Raw genomic sequence first — 23,596 nt, 5'->3', positions numbered from 1 at the left:
AGAGCTGGAACAATTTGAAAATCAAAATAAATTATCATAGCACTGTATTCTAATCTACAGAATAAGATTAATATCCGTGAGTCCATTTCGATATGAATAAATAATTGACTAAGCTGATGAGGGAGAAGGAACAGTTCTTTACAGTAGAATCCCACACTAAGAACTGATTTTTGCTTTTTTAACAAAACAAAGGAAAAAGGACATTTTATCCATACCTTCTTTGGAAGGAAGACGACACACCCGCCGGCACATGGACATGAACGCGTACAGGTACTTCTCCAGACTGTCGTCTGTCTTCTTATGCAGCCGCGCCATGGCCCTGAATTTTGTCCAATCAAACTGGCCTCTGTCAGGGTCAAACACCACTCCAAATGTAGACACCACTCTATAGAAGTCAGCTTCTTCTCTTCTTGTCCATCTGTTTTGAATCAGATTAAAGAAAAAGCCACCTTGGTCACTGAAATAAATATTTATTAAAGTGGACTGTAATGACTACAATACAAAATTAGAACATTTCAAGTAATTAACACTTAAAAGGAGTAAATATAGGGTTATTTGCTTCGCAAACATTTAAAAATGCTAGTTGACTCATCCATATATTGAGATCAGATTATGAAGCAACTGATCTATTTGTAGACTCTTTCTTCTGCTTAACTCACACGGCCGTTGTGTAAATGAGAAGCGTATGAGAAAGATCTTTGATAAACACTAACAGGCCATTTTCATCACCATGATTAATTACTAAAAATAGTCATTCTGGAGAACCAATCAAGTCAGAGGAATCCTGCACAAAGGTGCTAAAAATAGGAATGGAGAAGAAAGGATGAACTGAAAGACTACACAGGGTAAGACAGAAAGGAAAAGACAGTCATTAAACTACCTTGTATTTTCGTGAAAAATAAGTAGTTTACTTAGGTACGTGTCATATGAGTATAGAAGACAGAATATTATGAACAAGACATGATAAAACTAGATTAATAGAGGAGACAGGACACAAGGACTGACGAGGGGCTGGGCAAGCACTGAAGACCAGGAAGGATATTCCCAGGGTTAGAACCACACAAGCCTGGGTATTGAGTCAAGAGTAAGTAGGGCAGTCTGGTTACGGAAACAGTAGTAAATAAAATCAGAAAAGCATTCTGCAGCCTCACTTGAAGAGACTCGTAAGCCGAGGTTTCACAATTTAGGATGTAACACCAATGCTGAAGGAGGAGTCCCTGAATCCACGTAACAAAGCCACTCTTCCATGGAGAGCTGCAGTCTAGTTCCCTTTCCCTTAAATTCTGGTTGGTCCTGTCACTTACTTTGACCAACAGTAGGTGGCAAAAGGACACTGTACTGCTGAGGCCAGACCTTAAGAAATCTGCAGCCTCTGTCTCATGGAATGCTCCCTTTTGGTACCTGAATTACCAGTTAGCCGCTGGCAACGGCTGTCGGGTGGACAAGGGAGCACTAGACCTGCTAGCCGACACCGTGGGAAGCAGAACCACCTGGTCAAACCATGAATCATGAAAAATAAAAAAATTAACACTGTTTTAAGTCACTATGTTTAAGGGTGGGTTGTAACACAATAGTAGTAAACTGAAACGGTATTTACATAGGCAGCAGTATTTGCAGATTATATCTGAGATAGCTAAAAATCTTAAGTTTCAGAACAAATCTTTATTAGAATGAATGTGCTACAAATGCAACAACAGAATAATGATTTATCTTCTGAGAACATCCAGGGATCCAGGCTTGATAAGCAGGCCAGGTTATTGTTAAACATTCTTGTTCTTTTTTCAGATACTCTATCCTTTGTAAGACGTTAAAACTTTTGGGATGAGAGAAGCTTATGTGTCGTGTGTGTTTGTGTGTGTGTGTGTGTAGAAGAATTGGGGTGGAGGCCAGAGCTGCAGGGGGTGAGAGGATTCACCAGAGACAGAGTGGGGAGCAGAACAGGGGGATCTACTGAAATACACTGCTGAGGGGAGCAGCAGGCGAGACAGGAGAGGACCGTTGCGCCATGTGGGCAGCTCCCTGGCCGGAGACTGAACTCAGGCTGTCACAATGCTAACACTGAGATGTAACCCCTAGGCCACCAGGGAGGCCCCTTGCGTGTCTTCTTTACAAGGTCTCTTGCAAGAAGTTCTATTTGTTTCTCGTTGACATGGAGGAGTGTCAAGGGTTCATCCTCTGTGTAAAGCGCAAATGGACACCTCTCTCATGCATTTCTTGTATTTCATAACTGTTACAAGTAACACAAGATAGAATACATTTCATGTAATTTGAAAGTATGAATCATTACTAATTTAACTCTTGAGTTTGCTTGCCAACATTTTTTTTTCACATCTCACTGCTCATAAACAGGACAAAAGAATGATTAAATATAATGTATGGCGAGTAAGTGTGCAATGCAATCATCGTTATTAGTGTTGCCATACTTGGGTGCATGTGTGAGTATGTCTTTACACACATGTGTATGTGTGTACGTATGTGACTGACTTCTTTAACTTATGTTATTCACAAGGTAAGATAACCACACCATCAGAATGAATGACTACACAACTGGATATTATATGTTAGAAATCTCATGCTGCTGTCTTACCTCTGCTGTCTTTCTATCTTGGCTGCCACTTTAGGGTTGAGAGTGGCTTCCTCATACAGAGGCTGCACTGCGCTGGCAGGCACTGGGAAAGTAGGCTGTAGCTGCTGGATTTGTCTGTTTTTATTAGTGCGCTGATAGGCAGTGATGAGACGCCTCAGACGTGTGGTTAAAGCTGATTGAGTAGGCCAATAGATTTTATCACCCTCCATCAGTTGACCATCTATATTTAAAGAAACTTATGTCAATTAAAAAAAAAAACTAAAAAATAAAAGAAAAAAGTTAAACAGATATTGTCCTGAAGTTTACAAAAGCAGCAAAATTTCCCCACCTTAAATTTTTTTCTTCAATCTATGTTATAAAACACAATGCAGAGTACTAACCACTATATGATCACGGCTATGTTATAAAACAAACAAAAAACCCAAGTCCTCTCATCATAAAAGTTTCTTTTAACTATAGTTCTAAAAACATAACAATTTTTAAGAGCAACTCATAGTAAATAAGTCACAGTGGAATGAAGAATCACAGTGTTCTCTATTTAAAGAGAGCTTCATTTGCATAGAAAATACAACCCTACATTTCCAGGTCAAATACATGGTACTGGCTGGCAAATACACAAGGCTTTAACTTAAATAAGTTACAAGTCAAACTGAAACTCACGAGAAATTATATTCTCCTACTTGAGCCATCCTGCATTAACTTTATTTCAATTTAACTTGATGCGAACGTTTAAAAAGTCGGTAGGGAGGAATATATAGTTAAAAAAATTCAATATGACGCTGCTATAAATTTTTAAAGTTGTATTTGTCCAAGAAAGTACAGGATCTGCCTCTGCTTCTAGGATGTAATATTGTAATCACACACACCCGAGTCGCGCGGTAAGGACTCGGCTCTGCGACACTACCCCTTCGTTAAAAGTCAAGCTACAGGAGGGTGCAGCCAGATCTTTTGGGTGCCAGCCGGGAATGAATGTCTCCACAGATAGCCTGTTTCTATCTTAACATGAGGAGGGAGCAGAGGCAAGAACCTGCACAGAAAAGCTTTGTAGAAACTAGGTGATAAAGAATGGTTCCTAATGTGCATATGAAACTAAAGAGAAATTGACTAAATCATTGAATTACTACTTTAACAATGATATATTAGATGTTTAATAAACCATAAAATAATCAAAGCTTCTATTCTAAAAAAATAAAAACTCAGTGAGTCACTGTATAAAGATTTGCAACAACTAAAAGTATTGTTAAATTCCAAGACAGAATGTTCTATAATGATTAACAACATCTTCAACAAAAATTTCACGCATATTTGAAACACTATAAAAGGGTATTAGTTTACCCTTTTCACACTATAAAAGGGTATTAATTTACCGATTTCACAGTAGCATGAGAACGTTAATTTACAGCGATGCTAAGTAAAGAAATAAATGCAATTTACCTCCATCTGCTATAACAAGATCTCCTGGTGAGGAAACATCATCCTTTAAAAAGAAAATAGAAATTTATCATTGGGTAATTGGATCAGACACAGGTAAAAAGTCACCCTTCTTTACAATAGAGAGGTTTTTTTGCAATAGAATTTTTAGTGATGTAAAGTTTAATTCAGAAAAAATAAAAATGCAAATTTGTCTTCAGTTTCTGCCCTTTCATACTTCTCTACTGGCCTCTGACACTCAGACCAGTCACTGCTCACTGAAATGATTTCCTTCTCTATGATTAATTTTAGTCCAATTTCTTTCTCACCAACCTTCCTCTAACTGTAGGTTTTATTGCTAACAGGTTGTTGTTACACACACACGTACCCCCAACTCTTAGGTAACTTATTCATACATTTTTCTTTTCTAGCCTTGAGCAGTTTGCTTGTGCTATACATCTGATTTTTATCTGTTAACAGAACATCTCAAAGCAGGTATCTCAACATTACTGTAAACTTCAAATACTCATAAACTTGATTTTTTCCACAATGACTACTAGTTTCTACTGTTTTAGAAAAGCCTGAAGTTAGAAATATCATCACTGCTTTGTAGGTGGGTCTTTTTCCCCTATGGTTGCTTTTAACACCTGCAGTATTATCAAGAAGTTTCTTTTTTTATTTCAAAGATTTATTTTATTTGTGCATACAAGAGGCAGGGTGTAGGCCAGAGGTACAGAGGGTGAGCGGATTCACCAGAGACAGAGTGGGGAGCAGAACAGGCGGATCTACTGAAATACACTGCTGAGGGGAGCAGTGGGCAAGATAAGAGAGGTCTGCTGTACCCTGTGGGTCAGCTCCCTGGCCATGGATAGAACTTGTGCTGTAGTGGCTGCGGATAGCTTGATAGTGCTGAGACTATAACCACTGTGCCACCACGGAGGCCTGTCCCTTGTTTTAAATCATTTTCTTCTGTTTCTTTGGTTCTTTCTTTAGTCTTTAATCATCAAAAACTTACCTATTCTTATTCAATAGATCTATTATGAGGAGTTCTTAGGGTTTAACTTTTGCCAGCATTCACCCATGGTAAATTGTTCTTCGTATATTTAAATTTTTTAGATTTTTTACCTCATTTTATGGAGGGCTTTATCATCAGGACTGAAGTATAGTCTGAAGTTTATTTCTTCTAACAGTTTTTTGTTTTCTTTCTTTTAACCAGGTACCTCATGGGTATGACTGCCTGGGCTTGCTTTTTATATAACTCTTTTAGCTTGAGTGTTTCTGGAACATCCAGATGAGGTAAAAGAATCAATCCATAAAAGCAAAAGAAGGCAGACCGAGACTGTGAATTCTCAGGGGAGATAATTTTCCCATACCCATAAGCTCTGCTGAGAACATTTCCTTCTTGTTTCCCTGCAGTTTGTCAGAAAGTTCTGCCCTTTGAAGGCTCCAACTTTACCCAGGAGTTCAGGTTTCCTCTTCAGGTGCTGGCCTAAGCCTCATCTCGTTTCCTCATATAGGTGTCACAACCAGTCCCATGATAACCAAGGCCGGCACCTACTTGACAGCTTTCTCCATGCTCTCAAAAACGTTAAGAATCCCTCCTCTCCTTTAACATTATCTCCCCACTCCACACATCGTTGTATGGATTTCTATCCAACTCTTGCTCCTTTTGACTTTTTATATATAGGGCTTGGAACTATTTTTTAGCGTCTCAGGATTCCTCTGGCCTCCATTCTCTGCTTCAAATCCCTTTATGTAGGTGCAGTTTCTGTCTGCTGCTGTGAACCTTTCCTCACGGGTCCTCACCCTACTTTGGGGTTTTGACCTGCGTGCTGTCTCTCAGTTCCCAGCCGTGTGGTGTGTGGGCAAGCTCCATGTCACCCACATGTCCAAAACAGCCTTCAGCATGTCTAGAAAGGGAGATCAGGCAAATCCACAAAGATGATTTGGGATGTCTGGCAAGCCAAGTTGATCACTAACTTAGATAACCTCCTTAAGGACAGACAACAATGTATAAAGAAAATATACAAAGGAAAAATACATAAAAGAAAAATCAAGCAAAAGAAGCTATGGAATAATCAGAGTTGAGGATTTTAAAATATGATCCAAATCATACCTCAATGTCATCTTTAAAGAGAGCTGGGGCAGGTTTGTATTCTGGATCTTCCACATCCCTGTTAAATTATCGAGAAATGCTATAATTAATGACCAGACTTAAAAATTTCTCTTGACCATAGAAACAAATGGAATCTTGTTGGAAGAACTTTTCAGTGTATTTTAAAAGTCTCTGTTCTCTAGCCAGAAGAGCCAAAGTCATAGCATAAAGGCAAGTCAGAAGAAAGCTGCCTCTGATTAACTTTTTTTTTTTTTAAAAGATTTATTTATTTATACAAGCACTGGGTACAGTGAGAGGCGCGGGAGGGTGAGAGAATTCACCAGAGCCAGAGGGGAGAGCAGAGCAGGCAGACTGATGAAGTACACTGCTGAGGGGAGCAGCGGGTGGCAGGAGAGGTCTGCGCGCCATATGGGACCCTCGCCCGGTGGCCAGGGATTGAAATGGCACTGCAGAGGCTGAGGGCAGCTTCACAACCCAGCGCTCAGCCACTGCGCCACGAGGGAGGCCCATGATTGACTCTTACTCCCAAGTTTACTTGCAAATGAGGGGTTACTAAGCGCAACACAGTTTAACTTTCTCTTTTGGTAAGAAAATAAAGACAGTAAAGGTTTTATGGCAGGTATAATAAAGATTGTTATTTCTCTTCAACTGTAATATTCTTAGCTTTTTTTCCCTTTTAGGGCCCTAGGATTTTATGGCTGTAAAGTTCAAGACCATAAAGAGTAGGTAAATGAAGGGCTCATCAAAAGACCCAGTCTCTTCCTTGAACACACTCTGTTAGATTAGTGCTGACATATGTTGTAGTATCATTAGCACATTCAGACTGCCGACTCCAATACTCCTGCGTCTCTGTTTTTAAGGATAAGTATCACTGATGGAGAACACGCTGATGGTGGCAGTGATACTCAGAGAACGTGAGACAATGAAATGTACACACCCGTCCATATAGTCGTTTGCCCTCTGTTCTGCAGCCACTGCTTTCTCATCGGGTTTGCCCACTCTCTCCAGGAAGCACAGCGCCGGGTCTGCTCGGATAGTGTTATATTTTTCATAACCTGGAGGGGTCAGCAATTATGAAATTAAAAAGGAGCATAACACAAGCATTCCTTAAGCTTATGGTGGATGCTGTTCTTGGATGACAGAGACAATGATAAAATGATACAAGTTAAAGATCTTTTCTAAAAATTATCACAAACATTACACAATCTGGCAATATGTATACTTAAAAAATTAGATTACATTTACCAGTTAAAATGAAAGAAAAAAAAAAGAAAAGAAAAACTGATCTCCCATATAAACATACATCGTGTAAGAACTCTTCCTGGGAGAGGAAGTTGTGTGAGACAAATGTCCAGAAGATGAGCAGGTCACGTATGCAGTAAACATGGCCTTGTGGTAGTGTGGGCTTTGATGATATACAAAGCCACAGGGAATTAATCTCAACATCGGTTTTTAACTTTTTTTTTTTTTGGTAAGAAAAGCTGTTAAGAGGAAATCAAGAAACAGAACTACTTGAATTACACTATACAAAGTAGATGACGCCAACCTTACTTTCTCACTTACCATGCTTAAAAACTCCGATAAGGAGCGACTTATCAGCATCAAAATCCCACCATTCAGCAGGCACTTCTGAGTGGTCTGGTTCTGGGACCCAAACATCAATGTCACTTAAAAATAAAAATCATCAATTATTACAAACAAGTCGAAGAGGAGGCTAAACTTTACCAAACTTGTAAAGCACTTGGTTTTTAAGAAAAAGAAGTTAAGATTTGGGCCTCTCTGGTAGCGCAAGGGCTTAAGATGCAACCTATGAAGCTGTCTGCAGCCTCTGCAGCATGAGTTCGATCCCCGGTCACGGAAAAACCCACATGGCAGGGCAGACCTCTCCTGTCTCACCCACTGCTCCCCTCAGCAGTGTATTTTGGTCTATCTGCCTGTTCCGTTCCCCACTCTGTCTCTGGTGAATCCTCTCACTCCCCCACCTCTGGCCTGTACCTCAGTTCTTGTATGCATAAATAAATCTTAAAAAAAAAGAGAGAGATTTTAAGATTTTATTTCATCACTATTTTTCCTGCAATTACCATTAATTAAAATTACAAAACTGCACAATGTCAACGATTACCATAAAATGAATCAACAGTCCTAAGCACAAAGAAAAAGCCTTATAAGTTCTATAAATAAGATATAAAAAATGGGTAAGAAGTCATTTTTATGTTTTGTAAGTCTTTTTTTCCAGCAGAAAACATTTTAAATCCAAGAATATGGAGACATGGATGGAGACCTTTCTCTAGATCTTTAAATAATTTTTTTGCATTTAAATGAACACTTTATGATGTCTAATTTTGCTTAAAACCGGAAGGGAATCATTCACAGTATTTTCTAGCTTAGTAAAACAAAATAGGAAAAGAATGAGTTTCCTGTGATGTGGCAAAAGTTTAGTAAGAGATGAAGAAAAATACAGTTAGAGAAGATATTTACATTTGACTGAGTTTCTGACGAGGAACAAAGCATAAGAACTGACAGATAAAAGAAAGAGGAGAGAACACTGGGGCCTGCTCCCAGGGAGAGGGGAGGGTGGTTAAGTGGGACAGGTAGTTCCATTGCCAGCCACCCGGTGGCACTCTAGGCCAGAAACATGGTGATTCTCATCTGAGGTAGAATTTTCTCCTGATTTGTAAAGATTAGGAGACATTCACTTAGTGGGTAGAGAAGGAGGGGAGGCAATAGGATGGGCAGCGATCACAGATCACTGTGGGTGCTCTGGTGGTGGGTACACCACGGTGATTACGCCTGAAGGGGGAGGTCCTAAATACAACAACAATGAGGAAAAAGATAGCACAGAAGAATGACACACAGGAGCAGTGATGACAGGGGAGCTGGGAGGGCGTGGTAGCGCAGGAGCCCACAGAGGCTGCCGGGCATGCACAGCAGCTTGGAGAATGACTGCATTCTCTGTCACGAGCGGCCTTGCTAGGAGCCATTTCAGCAGGATAGTGGGGATAAAAGATTAACTGGAACGGGCTGAAGAGAAAACAGAAGGTGAAGAGGCAGAAACAATAAACACAGACACCTGCTTAAAGAAGTATGTTGTGAAGGGAAGCAGAGCAAAGCATGGTAGGTGGTGGGACATACTGTTACAGGAATTTCTTTTCTCTCCTAAGTGAATGATACAAAGGCTTGTACATGTGCCAGCAGACGATTCAGTAAAGGGGGAAAACCACGTCTTAGCAAACAAGGAGACTGCTGCAGGAGTAAAAACCTTAAAGGGGAAGAGACAAGGTACAAGGTAACCTTAAGACACAAATGCAAGCAGAAAGGAAGATAGCTCTGATCTCAGTGTGTCTCTTCTCCATGAAATGTTCAGCCCAGTCATTACTGGGGGGGTGGGGGGGTGGTAGGGTGGGAAGCCACTTAACAGAGAATTTTCTGGGGATGTAACTTTTGTCTCAACTTACTGAAAAAATAAATGTAAACATGTTGTCATTTACCTTGCATCAACTCCATCAAATACTTTCTGGCACTCATTTCCAATGACTTCTTGCTTTAGATAATACAGCATTCTTACACGGAGCAAAACTCTAAAAATGAGGGAAAAGAAATCAAAAGACACAAGGATATTAATCATGGGGTTAAAATGAGAAAAGAACTTGCATACAGTTTTTATAAAAAAATAGAACTTCTGACTAGATATAACTCATTACTACATATATAAAGAGTAAGTTTTCGCCAAAATCTTCATTATCTCCATTTACTATCCAAGTAAGATATAATGAGAAGCCAGCTTTATTTCTCTATCTGTTGATAAAAAGAGTGATATACGAGGTGTCACAATTTGCTGAAGGACTCTGCAAGATTAAGATTAGGACTGGCCATAGACCACGCTGCCTCCGCAGCCCGAAGTCAGCATGCTTTCAAGACTGCTTAATAAATCCAGAAAAGTATTTTTCAACAAGTTCTTTTAAAACTATCCCACTACCTACTTATTACAGTGGTGTTTTATGTGCTTTTTGTAGCCTTCATCTTGAAGCAGCTGCTCAGGATTATATTTTCGAAGCCACTCTGCTTTCTGTATATCAAATGAGCTCGTTTGAGTCTTTACTTTCTTCCCTTTCCGCCCCCTGGGAACAGGTGCTGACAGGCCTGTTAAAATGAGGAGGACACATGAAGTCAGTGATAATTTGTATAAAGATCTGCATCTTGAAACACTTTTTCCAATGCAAGAAATTTCTGAAGACTTTGCGGTGTGCTCTCTCTAACGAGATCTTCACATATTAATGGCATTAAAACTAACTCAACCACGGGAAACATCAACACAGTGATTTTACACACATATTGACATAATTTCCCCCAAACACCCAGCAACTGTGCACCTCAAATGAATGGCTCTGATTTTTAGTTTCAAACATACTATCTCAAAAACAAAGTATTTTCACTCTTAATCTTAACATAGTCTGTATTTTCTCAGTTTTGTTATTAAAGGAGATAGTACACAGCTGAAGTCCAATTCTGTTTTCCTTCCAGGCGGTAACAATACCCTGAATGTTTTCTCATTCCATGCATACTTACTTCTATTATTATGACGTGCTGTGGAAATGCTTGCTTTTAGACATCCTATTATACATGTGATTTGTCTTGTTATTCACTAGATTATATATGTGAGATTTGTCCATGATTCACCACGAGATTCTAATTCACCAATTTTTTTTTTTTAAAGATTTATTTATTTATACAAGCACTGGGCAGTCAGAAGTGCGGGAGCGTGAGAGAATTCACCAGGGCCAGAGCAGGGAGCAGAGCAGGCAGAAGGACTGAAGTACACTGCTAAGGGGAGCAGCGGGCGGCAGGAGAGGTCTGCGCGCCATGTGGGACCCTCCTCTGGTGGCCGGGGAGCAGCCGGGGATCAAACCGGCGCTGCAGAGGCTGCAGGCAGCTTCGCAACCCAGCGCTCAACCGCTGCGCCACCGGGGAGGCCCTCTAATTCACCAATTTTAATTGCGATGTAAAAGTCCATACGATCTCATTTATTAATCAACGCTTGAGTTGTTTCACTTACATTAATTACATTAACTGTGCATAATGCAATTTTGATTTCTCCTTTCAATTCTTGTCTCATGTATCTTTTTCTTGTATTCTACCAAGTGGAAGTTTCATCAAAATGATAAATAAAAATACTATGTAGAAATATTCATTTCTCTTTATAACTTGGCAGTTTTATATTTTGATACTATATTGTCTGGCATACACAAGTTCATACCTGTTATATCTTTTCTAAAGGACTGTTTTTTTAAATTATGTAGTTATCTTTTTTTATCCAATCAATGCCTTCTAACTTAAATTTTGTTTTTTGTTTTGTGTTAATAGTGTTTAGTCCTATTGGTTTAGAAATTAAACAGCATAGGGGCCTGCCTGGTGCACAAGGGATTAAGTTTCAGCACTATGAAGCAATCCACAGCCACTGCAGCACAAGTTCAATCCCCAACCAGGGAGCTACCCACATGGTGCAGCAGACCTCTCCTGTCTCACCCGCTCCGCCTATTCTGTTCCCCACGCTGTCTCTGGTGAATCCTCGCAGCACCCCCAGCACTCTGGCCTGTACCCCAGCTCTTGTATGAATAAATAATCTCTTTGAAAAAAGAAATTAAACAGTACAAGTTTTAAAATAGCCATCTATTAACTTCCTACTAAAATCTATAGATGGTATGTATTTTTAAACTTTTTCCTAACAAAGTTTTCTCAGATTCATCATTTAACCCTTCTATTTACTATTTAATTTCTGCTACATGTTAATTTATTACTGATAATTGGTCTGTCTGTGCTGTGAACAGTTCACAGTACCTGATTTTTCTTTTAATCAGTACAACTGAAGTCTATAACTGATTTAAAAAAAGTCACCTTCTCCTTTCATAATCCTTATTTCCTCCAAGTTCATTTTAATGATTCGTTTTCAGACTCTATCTTTCATGCTGGTGATTTTCCTTAGAAGTCTGATACTCTTGGTGGTTTGCTCTTATTTAATGACGGTGTGAAAAGGTGACAGGTAATCTGGATGGGTGGAGCTGACCTACTGTTGACTCACTGAAGGATAATCCAACTGATTGCCCTGTCAGTATCTTTAGATTTGGGTCTGGTGAGATTCGTCACAAACCTCCTCCCATACTCTTCTTGAGTATGTATTGTCCAGTCTACTCGATTCACTTAATGCTCATCTAGTAGCTCCAAACCACAGCTCCCAATGCTACTCAGAGATCCTCTATTTCATCGTCTTTCAGTCAAGGTTCATCCTACCTCCATGGAGTTTAAGATGGCGTTTATAGATCTCACCCCCTTTGAAACAACTTTTAATCAAAGCCTCCAGCCTTCAATAGCCATTTTCAGAGAGTCTGATGTCACAACCCCTGGGTCTTTTAGGCAGGCTCTGAAGCAGAAGAGCTGGTTGCCTTTTGCATTGCTGACTTAAGATTCAGCTTTCTGTGGTTGAATAAGTTACCACTGACCTATTTGCTTCTAGTTTCCAAAATTTCGTTGCTATTTCCTTTCCCATTTGGTCCACTTTAGAGAATTTATGCCTATACATTTTTAAACAATGGAATTAAAAACACACACAAAAATTGATGGAATAATAGATGAACCACCAAGCTCATGATCCAACTTAAATAATTTTCAACTCATGGCCAATTTTGTTTCATTTATACCCTGTTCACTTCCCAACCACCCTTATTATTTAAGTAAGTCTAAGACTTCAATCATTTCATTAATATCCGAGTATCTTTTAGTGATATGCAAAAGATTAGGCTTTCCTTAAAAAAAGTACAATATCTCTATCAGCCCTAGGAAACACAATAATATTTCCTTAATATTTGGTATTCACACTTACTGTGATCTAATAAAGATAATAAAACAAAAAATTCCCTGGGGTATTCATTTCCATCAGCATCCAAATTAAGGCCCACACACTGCAATTAGCTGAGGTCTCTTAAATCTCTTTTAGGGTATGTATTAGGGTTTTCAATCTCAGCACTATTGGCATTTGGGGCGCCACTGTCCTTTCTGTGCTCCCTAGGCCTCTATCCACTAGATGCTAGTAACATGCTCCAAGTTTTGACAAGCTGGGGTGGAAGCCCAACTGGAGCACAAAATCACGTTCTGCTGGAAACCACATTTTTTTTTTTTTTAAAGAGGCATGTATTTTTATTTATTTATTTGTTTGTTTGTTTGTTTATACATGCACTGGGTACAGTCAGAAGCGCGGGAGGGTGAGAGAATTCACCAGAGCCAGAGCGGGGAGCAGAGCAGGCAGAAGGACCAAAGTACACTGCTGAGGGGAGCAGCGGGCAGCAGGAGAGGTCTGCTTGCCATGTGGGACCCTCCTCCGGTGGCCGGGGATCGAACCGGCGCCGCAGAGGCCGCGGGGAGCTTCACAACCCAGCGGTCAACCGCTGCGCCGCCAGGGAGGCCCGAAACCACATCTTTATAGAGACCCTCTCCACTTCCTCTCCTCCCACTGTTTATTTGTTGAAGAAACTAAGCCTTTCGTTCTGCAGAATTTTGCAAGCTTAATTTCTCAAAATTTCTTTTTCCTTCCATAAATTGCATGTTAATGCAGTTTTCAAGGAAGAATGCAATTGCATTTGTGTGGATCTTCGGTCTGGACCAGAAGTCAGTTCTTTCCATGAACATCAGTGCCTTCTGCTAAGGAAAGCCTCTAGTGAGCGCCTGAACCTGATGCAGCCTCCTGGCGCTGCCCCTCATCTCAGCCAGCATTCACTTACTTCCCAGGACCCATCAGTCTGTAATTACGTAATTCATTTATCTACTTTCTTATATGTTTTATCTTCCTGGCCAAAATGACCTGAGCTCAGAGATTTTGTTTATCTATTTTCGTCTTAACTTCCTAATATCTTGCACAAGAAGCAGACACTTCACAAGCATTTGTTGATTAAGTAGAACAAAGTTTTCACACAAGTGTAAGGACATTGTAATCTTTTTTATCTTTATAGAAATGTGAATTATTTTACACTATAAAGGAATTATTTTATGCAGAAAAGAACATTCTGTCAGCATGGTTTTGGAGAAAAAAGTACTAGTATATTCCTCTGAAATGACTGTTAATTGCTAGTCACACTGGACAGCAATTTTTTTTTTTTTTGCAAATCTATTTCCTGAATACTAACATATCTAATTGCTAAAGAGTTTGTTAAAAGGCAGACTTCGAGTCAGTAAGTGTGAAGCCTAAGAATCTGCATTTTTCCAGAGTCCCCAGGAGAAGCAGATGCCATTAATCTATAGATCGCTTTTCAGGTACCGAGAATGGATGTATTCATGCTGTGCTCCAGCAATTCCATTTCTTGATATTTACTTCGGCAAAAGATTTATTCTTGCTCCCAAGAAAGAATGCTCCCAACGTCTTCACTACTGACACTTGTTTTTTCTTTTTCTTTTTTTTATTTATGCAAGCACTGGGTACAGTCAGAAGCGCGGGAGGGTGAGAGGATTCACCAGAGCCAGAGCGGGGAGCAGAGCAGGCAGAAGGACCGAAGTACACTGCTGAGGGGAGCAGCGGGCGGCAGGAGAGGTCTGCACTCCATGTGGGACCCTCCCCCGGAGGCCGGGAACAGCTGGGGATGGAATGGGCACTGCAGAGGCTGCGGGCAGCTTCTCAACCCAGCGCTCAACCGCTGCGCCACTGGGGAGGCCCCCACTGACACTTGTTTTTAATTGTCTAAAATTTGAAACATCCTAAATACCCATTATTAACATTTATGAGAATTTATTACTAATACCCATTATGAAATCCTCATACTATGGCTTATTAGAGCACAAGTATGAAGGTGAGACACAGCTGCATGACCACAAATGGAAAGATCTCTAAGGCTACTGAGGGCCAATAATCTGGTACTACTTGATAACAATGTGTAAAACCCAGCAAATGATAACACTGGTACTTCCTGAAGTTGAGGATGAAGGTTACTGTTCTTTACCATTAGCTATACTGATTTAAATACTTGCTAGGGCACTAAAAGAAGTACTACTTACATAACTAAAAAGAAAACAAAACAGAGTTCTTACCTAGATGGTTTTGTAGCTCTCGTGTCTGCCCATCTTCAGTTGGAGTAATGAGGTCCCAGATGAACCCTTTAATTTTCTCATCTCCCCGGTAGTGAACAAGGCAATATGCTAAGAGGGCCCGGCAAATTATTTCTACATCATGCTCATTTAGTTGCCTTTTAAAACGGCCATGAGATAGAATTTCTCTCCACCGGCCCCACCTAGTTAAAAAAAGGTATAATTACATTAACACTGAGTCAAGTTCTAGAGAGAAACATAATTCATGAATAAAAGGCCTGAAAAGTACAAAAAACGTATGTGGTCATTAATAGGAAAAAAATTTTTTACCCCACTAGTAAAATGGAGAGTCACAGCACAGTAATTTCTAGCCTACTCTACTCAGAGTGGATAACATCCCTTTTATAGTTATTGTTGTATATGCACATCTGAGAGCACCAGGGACACTGACTTCAGCGATCAATTTATAATCAAAAACTTAGGAAATTCCATCATTTTGCTAATAAATATATGTGAAGCATAGAATTCAGGGTATTTTAAGACAGACAGTGATTTCAACAATATGAAAGTATCCTAGAATACAGGGCATGTTTTCTGTGACTCCGAACAATAAAGAACAGGAACAACACTTGCCCATAGACCAGCAGGTTCTTCTCGACCCTGAAGCACTCGGTCCTTCCGTAGCCGCTGGAGCGATCGCACGGCCTCCGCAGCTTTGGCTTTTCCTCTCCTTCACTCTCCGCTTCAGACAGTTCGGCCAACTCGTCTTTTGTGGCACTAAAGGGTCTTGTTTGTTTCCTAATTCTTGGGGTGTCGATCACCAAGCTGTTCTGTAAAATTTCAAAGCTATTACTTTGGAGGTCTATTTGGCTTAAATATTTTCACCTTTCCAACCACACAAACAAAGTCATTACATGAAGCCAGGGAAAAACCTACTAACCTAAAACTTTTTATACCCCTTTAAAAGTCTGATTACCACATGTATATAATATTATGACATTACAATCATTGGACAAGAAGGAATTTGATATTTGACTTTATTAATATGAAAATTATTGTGCCTTTGTGATAATCAGAAATATTTAGACTGAATTGATGCATAATATTCTTTAATTAATTCATAATTTAGATTTTTTCAATTGTTAAAATCAATAATACTAAATCAAATCTTGGGAGCTAAATCTAGCCAAAAGATGGGTCCAAAAGGGAAATATTGAGAAATATTGGTCAAAGGATATTAATATTTTATAGATACAGAGATATGTTTCAGTGTTTTCCAAATGAGTTACACTGATATGCAAAAAAGCAAGGCAGTGAGTGTATTCAGCTGCACTTGATTCAATACAGTTTAATTCACTGAAGAAAACTTAAGCTGATACGCTTTTTTACCTTTATGGAGATATTTCTCTAAGGCACTGTGTTATGGGCTATGAATATAAAGCTGAGTAAGACATCATTTTGCTCAGAAGGCAGAAGCAGTGAGGGTCGGAATAATGTGTAGACAAATATATGCTATTTAGGTCAAAATATTTTTTGATACAAGAAGATACAAAGGGGACCTCCCTGGAAGCATAAGGGGTAAAGTCTCAGCACTATGAAGCTATCCGCAGCCCCTGCAGCACGAGTTCAATCCCCAGCCAGGGAGCTGATGTACTGGCACAGCAGACCTCTCCTGTCTCACCCGATGTTCCCCCCAGCAGTGTATTTCAGTGAATCCGCCTGATTCTAGAAAGAAATGCTGGTAGGCAGCCAGAGCAGCGGCACTATATGTGAAGAGTGTCAGGGCCTGGCAGGGCACTCCAGGAAGCTTCCAAGTGAAGCTGGAGATGGCGGAAAATCAGAAGATCCTGTAACACAACGCTGTGTGGACAGGACATGAAATTTCAGGAGGCACATACTGTTAACAGGTCTTACTACTGCTGCTATTAGCTTCCATTACTCAGTTTCTCCCCTGGAAAGTTACTTGTTTTGCTTTTGCTATTTAATTTCAGTAGTGATTTGCAGATTCCACTGCCTTTTTAGACACATAAACATGCCATATGCAAATAATAATATTTTAATAACTGTCTTTTAAAATTTCTCATAGAATTACACATATTTCCAAAAATCATTCCAAAATAATTATGTATGGCAATGCTGATATTCTGCACTGTAAAGTTTTACATCTAAGAAGCCTGTCAAAATAAACCCCATGAATCAAGGCTTAAATAAAAAACACTTAAATCACTGAGCAGTCGGTTGATAGCAGGTAAAGCTCTGCTGAGGAATCTAACACTGATTCCTCTCAGCTGCTATGAGGTGAGGTCTTAAGTGAGCCTTATGCTCACTTATGTCTTATGATTTTTTTTAAAGATTTATTTATTTATGTATACAAGAACTGGGGTACAGGCCAGAGTTGTGGAGGGTGAGAGGATTCACCAAAGTATGTCTTACATTATAATCAGTTCCATGAATTTCATTTTAGCTTTATGGCCCTTTCTTTCTCACTTGAAAGGGAAGTTATAAAAGAAAGTTTTAAAATGCCACTTTCTTGACAGCTTTTTTCCTTATTTTGTAATTGACTAGATGGTCATTAGTGGGATCTGACACCAGGAAAACAAGGTAAAGAGGAAAGGGAGAATAATCCATGTTTTGAAGACATTAATACATTTTAAAAACAATTATAATTTTAAGATTGTAAATAATATTGAAAATAAACTTGTCCTATACTAAAACATTGTAATATAACATGTTACTGTCAAACAAGAGAAGCATTAAATTGAAGCCATGTGTGACACAATGTGATCTATTTCATATCAATTTATTACTCAGATAAAATTTATTTCAATAACTATACAGTTGGACACCTTAAAATATTACAATATTACCAAAGTATCTAAACACGTAATTTCTTTAAGAGAAAGAAATACTTACTCTGCCACTGATAGCATCTATATCTATTTCTGCCTTTTTAGCCCATTTCTGCCAGAAGTTGGGATCATCTAAAGAAATATCTGTTCGGTTTCCAGATGCTACAAAACTTGCCTGAAATACAAAATGGTAGTTTTTCAAAAGGTTTGGGAACTTAGAGGAGAAATAATTCAAAGTATATTTGAAACATTATCTTCTCACATTCACAGTGCGTAGAATTTGAATTCAGCATCCACACATAAATTCAAAGGATGTTTTAAATTCAATGTTCTGAAACACAGCATAGCACCTGCTCAAAGCAAACGGCTTAATGTCGACACAGGCTAGAGTTTTATGAGCAGTTAAATAAGTTACTGCTGTTGCTTAACTTTTGATAAGCAAGAATGAATCCTTTGGCCCAGAAACTATACAGGAAAAATATGATTTCTACAAACACTATGTGAATACTAAGAAATTAGGTTAGAACAAGAATTTCAAATCTGCTTGTCCTATACAGATCATTTTCTGAGAAACTCCTTTATTTCTATCACATTTTTAGACAAATACATCGCCTAAAAAATGCAATACAATATCTGGTAAATAAAGAAAAATTAGTCACTGATTTTATCTGAAAAAATTGTTTTATAAAAATCTTCATGATCATTGTAAAAAATTTGAGAATTTCAGAGAAACAAAAGAAGAAAAATGCATGACATATTTTCTTAGTATTACAGAAATTATAAAATCTTTTAGTTGGAAGAAAAGTTTATATATACAATTCAACAATGTAACCTAAAAATAAGCATTATTTGTAACTGAAGTCCTTATATGTAGATATGCCACTTGAAAGAAAAGTCATAAAAGTGTTTCATAAAATAAGCAGTAGAGACATGATACTTTAATGTCATTTTCTGTACTTTAAATTCTATCAAGTTGTAGTTTTTAATGAAGATATTTACCATTTGATGCTGGGAAAACTGGACCACTACATGCAAAAAAATGAAACTAGACCACTATCTCTCACCATGCACAAAAATCAACTCAAAATGGATAAAAGAACTGGACTTAAGACCTGAAACCATAAAATACATAGAAGAAAATATAGGTAAAACACTACAAGACATACATCTCAGTAACATCTTTAAAGACTCATCACCCAAAGCAAAGAAAGTCATGGAAAAGATAAACAGCTGGGATTACATCAAACTGAAAAGCTTCTGCACAGCAAAAGAGACATTAACCAAAATAGAGACACCCCACTGACTGGGAAAAAATTTTTGCACTCCATACAACTGATAAGGGACTGGTCACAAAGATATATAAAGAACTCATACGACTTAACAAAGTAAACAATCCAGTCAAGAAATGGGCAGAAGAACTTAAAAGACATTTCTCCAAAGAGGAAATGCAAACAGCCAACAAGCATATGAAAAAATGTTCAACATGCCATACAATCAGGGAAATGCAAATCAAAAAGCACACTGAGTTACCACCTTACACCAGTAAGAATGGCACATATCAAAAAAACTAGCAACAACAAATGTTGGCGAGGATGCAGTGAAAAAGGAGCTCTCCTACATTGCTGGTGGGAGTGCAAACTGGTCCAACCACTATGGAGAGCTGTCTGGAGGTTCCTCAGTCTGCTAAACATGGAGCTACCATACTATCCAGCAATTCCACTCCTAGGGACCGACCCAAAGGACTCAAAAACAGTGATTCAAAAGAACACCTGTACCCCTATGTTTACTGCAGCACTATTCACAATAGGTAAAACCTGGAAACAACCCAAATGCCCAAAAATAGATGACTGGACCAAGAAGATGTGGCATATATACACAATGGAATATTACTCAGCAATCAAAAAAAGATAAACTCATGCCATGCGCAGCAACGTGGATGGAGCTAGAAGGAATTATGTGCAGTGAAATAAGCAAGAAGGAAAAAGAAAAATATCGGATGGTTTCACTTATAGCAGGAATATACGGGAACCAAATAAGACATCAGTGTAAAAAAATAGTAACAGTACAAAACACAACAAAGCAAAAACAGACAATGATAAACCAGAGACATCCTGCAGGGGAGGAAGAGGGAGAGGGATCCGAGGGAGAGAGGGAGGAGCACAGGGGACTGAGGTGATGGAGCACGGGCGCCTTGGGGAAGGAAACTCTATGGGGACTGCACCAGAGGGTAGCAAATATTGTTTAAAAAGGAACAATGGCGTAATAAATAAATAAATAAATAAGAACCATGGGGGGGGGGAGATATTTACCATTTGATTATATCCTAGGTAATTAGGCATTATCTTTAAGCCATTTACTAATTTCATTCTCCTGAATATCTCTGCTTGGATGCCCTGTAAATCCTTAAATACAACAGTTCCAATATTTTTTTCTCCATGTGAATTCCTACTTTTGCATTCTTTTTCCTTTTTTTTTTAAAAGATTTATTTTATTTATACAAGAACTGGGGTAACAGCCAGAGTGCGGGAGGGTGAGAGGATTCACCAGAGACAGAGTGGGGAGCAAAACAGGTGGACAGGCTGAAATACACTGCTGAGGGGAGCAGCAGGCAAGACAGGAGAGGTCTGCTGCACCATGTGGGTAGCTCCCTGGCCGGCTGGGAATCTAACCGGCCCTGCAGAGGCTGCGGACAGCTTCACAGCGCTGCGCTCAACCCGCTGAGCCACCAGGGAGGCCCTGCATTCTTTTTCTTATTTAATGACATCACGTCCCTCCTAGTTACTGAGCCAGAAATCTTCAAGTCATTTTTGACTACTTCCACACATTTCTAATTGGCCATCCACTCCTCCTGATTGAAGTGTTTAACCATTACCCTCGTTCACCATTACCATTTCCTATTAAGCTTCTTCTCTGGTTTCTCTGCCTCTAAGTCTTTCTCCTTTCAAATTCATTTTCTACACTGCTGCTGGAGTTAAATTTCTAAACTAGATCACATTATGTCCATTTTCTGCTTGAAGGGCTTTAAAAGCTTTTTAATGGCCTCTGGATCAAGCTTAAATTCCACAAAATGGTTTGTTTTGCTTTTATTTTTTTTTTTAACCTATCACAATTTGGGCCCAACTTCCCTCACCCCTTCGTTTTTATTTTCATTTAATTCACCCTGTGCATCCATACATTGTCCAAGCTATATTCCTTGAAATCCTCCTTGTAGTTTAGCAACATGATTCATTTATGTGTTCCTTATTTGTAACACATGAAATTCACACTTCCTTGAAGGCTCAGTTCACATTATTTTCTCTGCAAAGGCTTTCCTAATTCTCTGCACTCCCATTTTATGTAGAATTAATCATTTCCTTCTTTACTTTCCTCAGCAACTAGAATCCCTTCATTTTAGCATGCTGGCATTTAGTACCTGACACATGATTTCATTAGCTTGAATGATCCCAAGGGAAAAAACCCTCCTCTGCAGACTGGTGTTACTCCTGGTACAGCACAAACACTATATGCATGACACAGAGCTCTCCACAGAGATAAAGACATACTTCTGGGTTGAAAGTGGGAGGGGGAATGGAGAAGCAGGAAAACAGAAAGGAAGTAAAGTTGAAAGGAGAAACCCATACAAATCAGTGTAGGTGGGACTGAATTATGCGCAAGAAGTTTTGGGTGACGGCAAGATTTAGGTTTACCATGTCTCTTGACTATAAAGGCAGATGATAAATGTTAGAAGTATTTTCTCCAAATAGGGGAGATACTCAGACATTGACTAACTAATCTTTACCACTCCCAATTAGAATCAAATATTCAAAATGAAATTAGAAATTGTTTCTCTTCTTTAAGAAGTTATGTTACTATAAGATGATTTTGCCTCTTATACTATTACTGTTATTTTGCTCTGACTTTGGCATACATGTTCTTTAATTTCTAAATTTGATATCAGATGCTCTACTCTGATACTTAAAACTATTTCTAGTTATTACACTTACTACATTTCCTAAGATCAGAAGAGAACATGTGAAATTTGATGAGGTCAGAAAAAATGAAGGAAAAGAATGCATTACGTATTTCCTTTGAGCTATTTCAGTTTATTTAAACATTAGGTATATGCTCTGCAAATAACTGGCAGAGCAAGAGGCAGTTAAATTCTTAGTAGAAAACCTTACTGGTAGGTTTATAAAACAGAACTCACTGTTACCTTGGCAAATGTTGACCCACGTCCTTCTGACTCAATTGTAATAGTTTTCGTACGACGTAGTAAAATCTGATCGATGTCCTCCTCACAGAATTTAGAACCCTCATCTTCTTCTTCCATAATGGCACCATAAGCACCCCTTCGAAGCAGATCTTCTATTTCTTTTTTGGAAAGTTGCTGAATCTAAAGAGAAGATAATATTGGTAACAATATACTTGTTAAGTTCACAAACCGAGGGTGTTTCCCTAAGAATGTTCAAGAACACAGAGGCCATGTTTAAATTGTCTTGTGGGTAGGAAATATACAAAAGAGCGAATTTTTTTAAAGAATGCAGAGTAATTGATGACTCTTCCTTAATTACCTTTATAATAAAAATTGCTATTTGCCTAAAGTGGTTTTGGTTAAAACAAAGATTATGGGGGGCCTCCCTGGTGGCACAAGGGGTTAAGACACAACCTATGAAGCTGTCTACAGACACTGCAGCACGGGTTCGATCCCTGGCCAGGGAGCAACCCACATGGCACAGTAGACCTCTCCTGTCTCCCCGCTGCTTCCCTCAGCAGTGTGTTTCAGTAGATCCGCCTGTTCTGTTTCCCACTCTGTCTCTGGTGAATCCTCTCACCCACCACACCGCTGGCCTGTATCCCAGCTCTTGTATGCATAAATAAATCTTTAAAAAAAAAAAAAAGCTTATGGGGCAAGTGACCTCTTAAGATTCATTAGTATCTTCTTTCTATAGTTGTTACACACATAAGATAAAAAAAAAACAACAATCTCAAGGGGAAAAAGGACTCAAACCATCACTTACAACAAGACAAAGCCAATGCCAGTAGTTTGACACTGAAAAGATAATTTGAAAAACTGTTTACAGAAATAATCCAGAGAAGTTCACAAGTTCTAGTTTGCTATGCCATGATACAAATGTCCTAAACGCAAAGAATTTCTACCCTGAAAACACATTCTTCGAATACACAAGCTCTGCAGACAGAACAGGCATCAAAAGTTCCATCTAAACATAGCTCTATTCTACAATGCCTCTTTATTTAGATCATCCACTTAGCGTTCAGTATGGATCAGAATTAAATGATATGCTAACTGAGGTAAAATTAAATGCAAACAAAACACAAAAATTCCAAGTGAAAAAGAAAATATACATACACCACCAACATTACTCTCTCTTCCACTCATGCTCTGTAACACAGCCTTATCTAGACCCAGCTTCAGACTGGCGCGGTCAAACATCTCTCTCTCATACGAATTACGAGTTACTAGTCGGTAGACTTTAACTGCTTTATTCTGACCAATTCTGTGGCAACGAGCTTGGGCCTATAAAAAATGAAAAGTTATAGATTCAATTTATTTCACAAAGTAGCACAAAAGGC

General features: G+C 38.9%; 1 protein-coding gene across 7 annotated transcripts in view; it reads right to left on the bottom strand.

The window, feature by feature from the left end:
- CHD9 (chromodomain helicase DNA binding protein 9) overlaps nucleotides 1-23,596 on the bottom strand; it is a gene marked incomplete at both ends in the record, with an annotated part of 115,757 nt that overhangs the window by 18,337 nt on the left and 73,824 nt on the right. For all 7 annotated transcript variants that reach the window (XM_084257842.1, XM_084257843.1, XM_084257844.1 and 4 more), the window contains 13 exons: nucleotides 216-418; nucleotides 2,588-2,807; nucleotides 4,022-4,064; nucleotides 6,114-6,171; nucleotides 7,051-7,168; nucleotides 7,677-7,780; nucleotides 9,602-9,691; nucleotides 10,094-10,253; nucleotides 15,180-15,379; nucleotides 15,810-16,006; nucleotides 18,090-18,200; nucleotides 22,218-22,397; nucleotides 23,373-23,540. In XM_084257842.1, coding sequence (XP_084113968.1) covers nucleotides 216-418; nucleotides 2,588-2,807; nucleotides 4,022-4,064; nucleotides 6,114-6,171; nucleotides 7,051-7,168; nucleotides 7,677-7,780; nucleotides 9,602-9,691; nucleotides 10,094-10,253; nucleotides 15,180-15,379; nucleotides 15,810-16,006; nucleotides 18,090-18,200; nucleotides 22,218-22,397; nucleotides 23,373-23,540 — 1,852 coding nt within the window. The remainder of the gene's footprint in view (nucleotides 1-215; nucleotides 419-2,587; nucleotides 2,808-4,021; nucleotides 4,065-6,113; nucleotides 6,172-7,050; nucleotides 7,169-7,676; nucleotides 7,781-9,601; nucleotides 9,692-10,093; nucleotides 10,254-15,179; nucleotides 15,380-15,809; nucleotides 16,007-18,089; nucleotides 18,201-22,217; nucleotides 22,398-23,372; nucleotides 23,541-23,596) is intronic.

The sequence above is a fragment of the Talpa europaea genome (genome assembly GCF_964194135.1).
Source record: "Talpa europaea genome assembly, chromosome: 16".
In the NCBI taxonomy this organism is placed as follows: Eukaryota; Metazoa; Chordata; class Mammalia; order Eulipotyphla; family Talpidae; genus Talpa; species Talpa europaea.
Note: the sequence above shows the minus strand (reverse complement) of the source record. Positions and strands in the feature narration are given on the sequence as shown.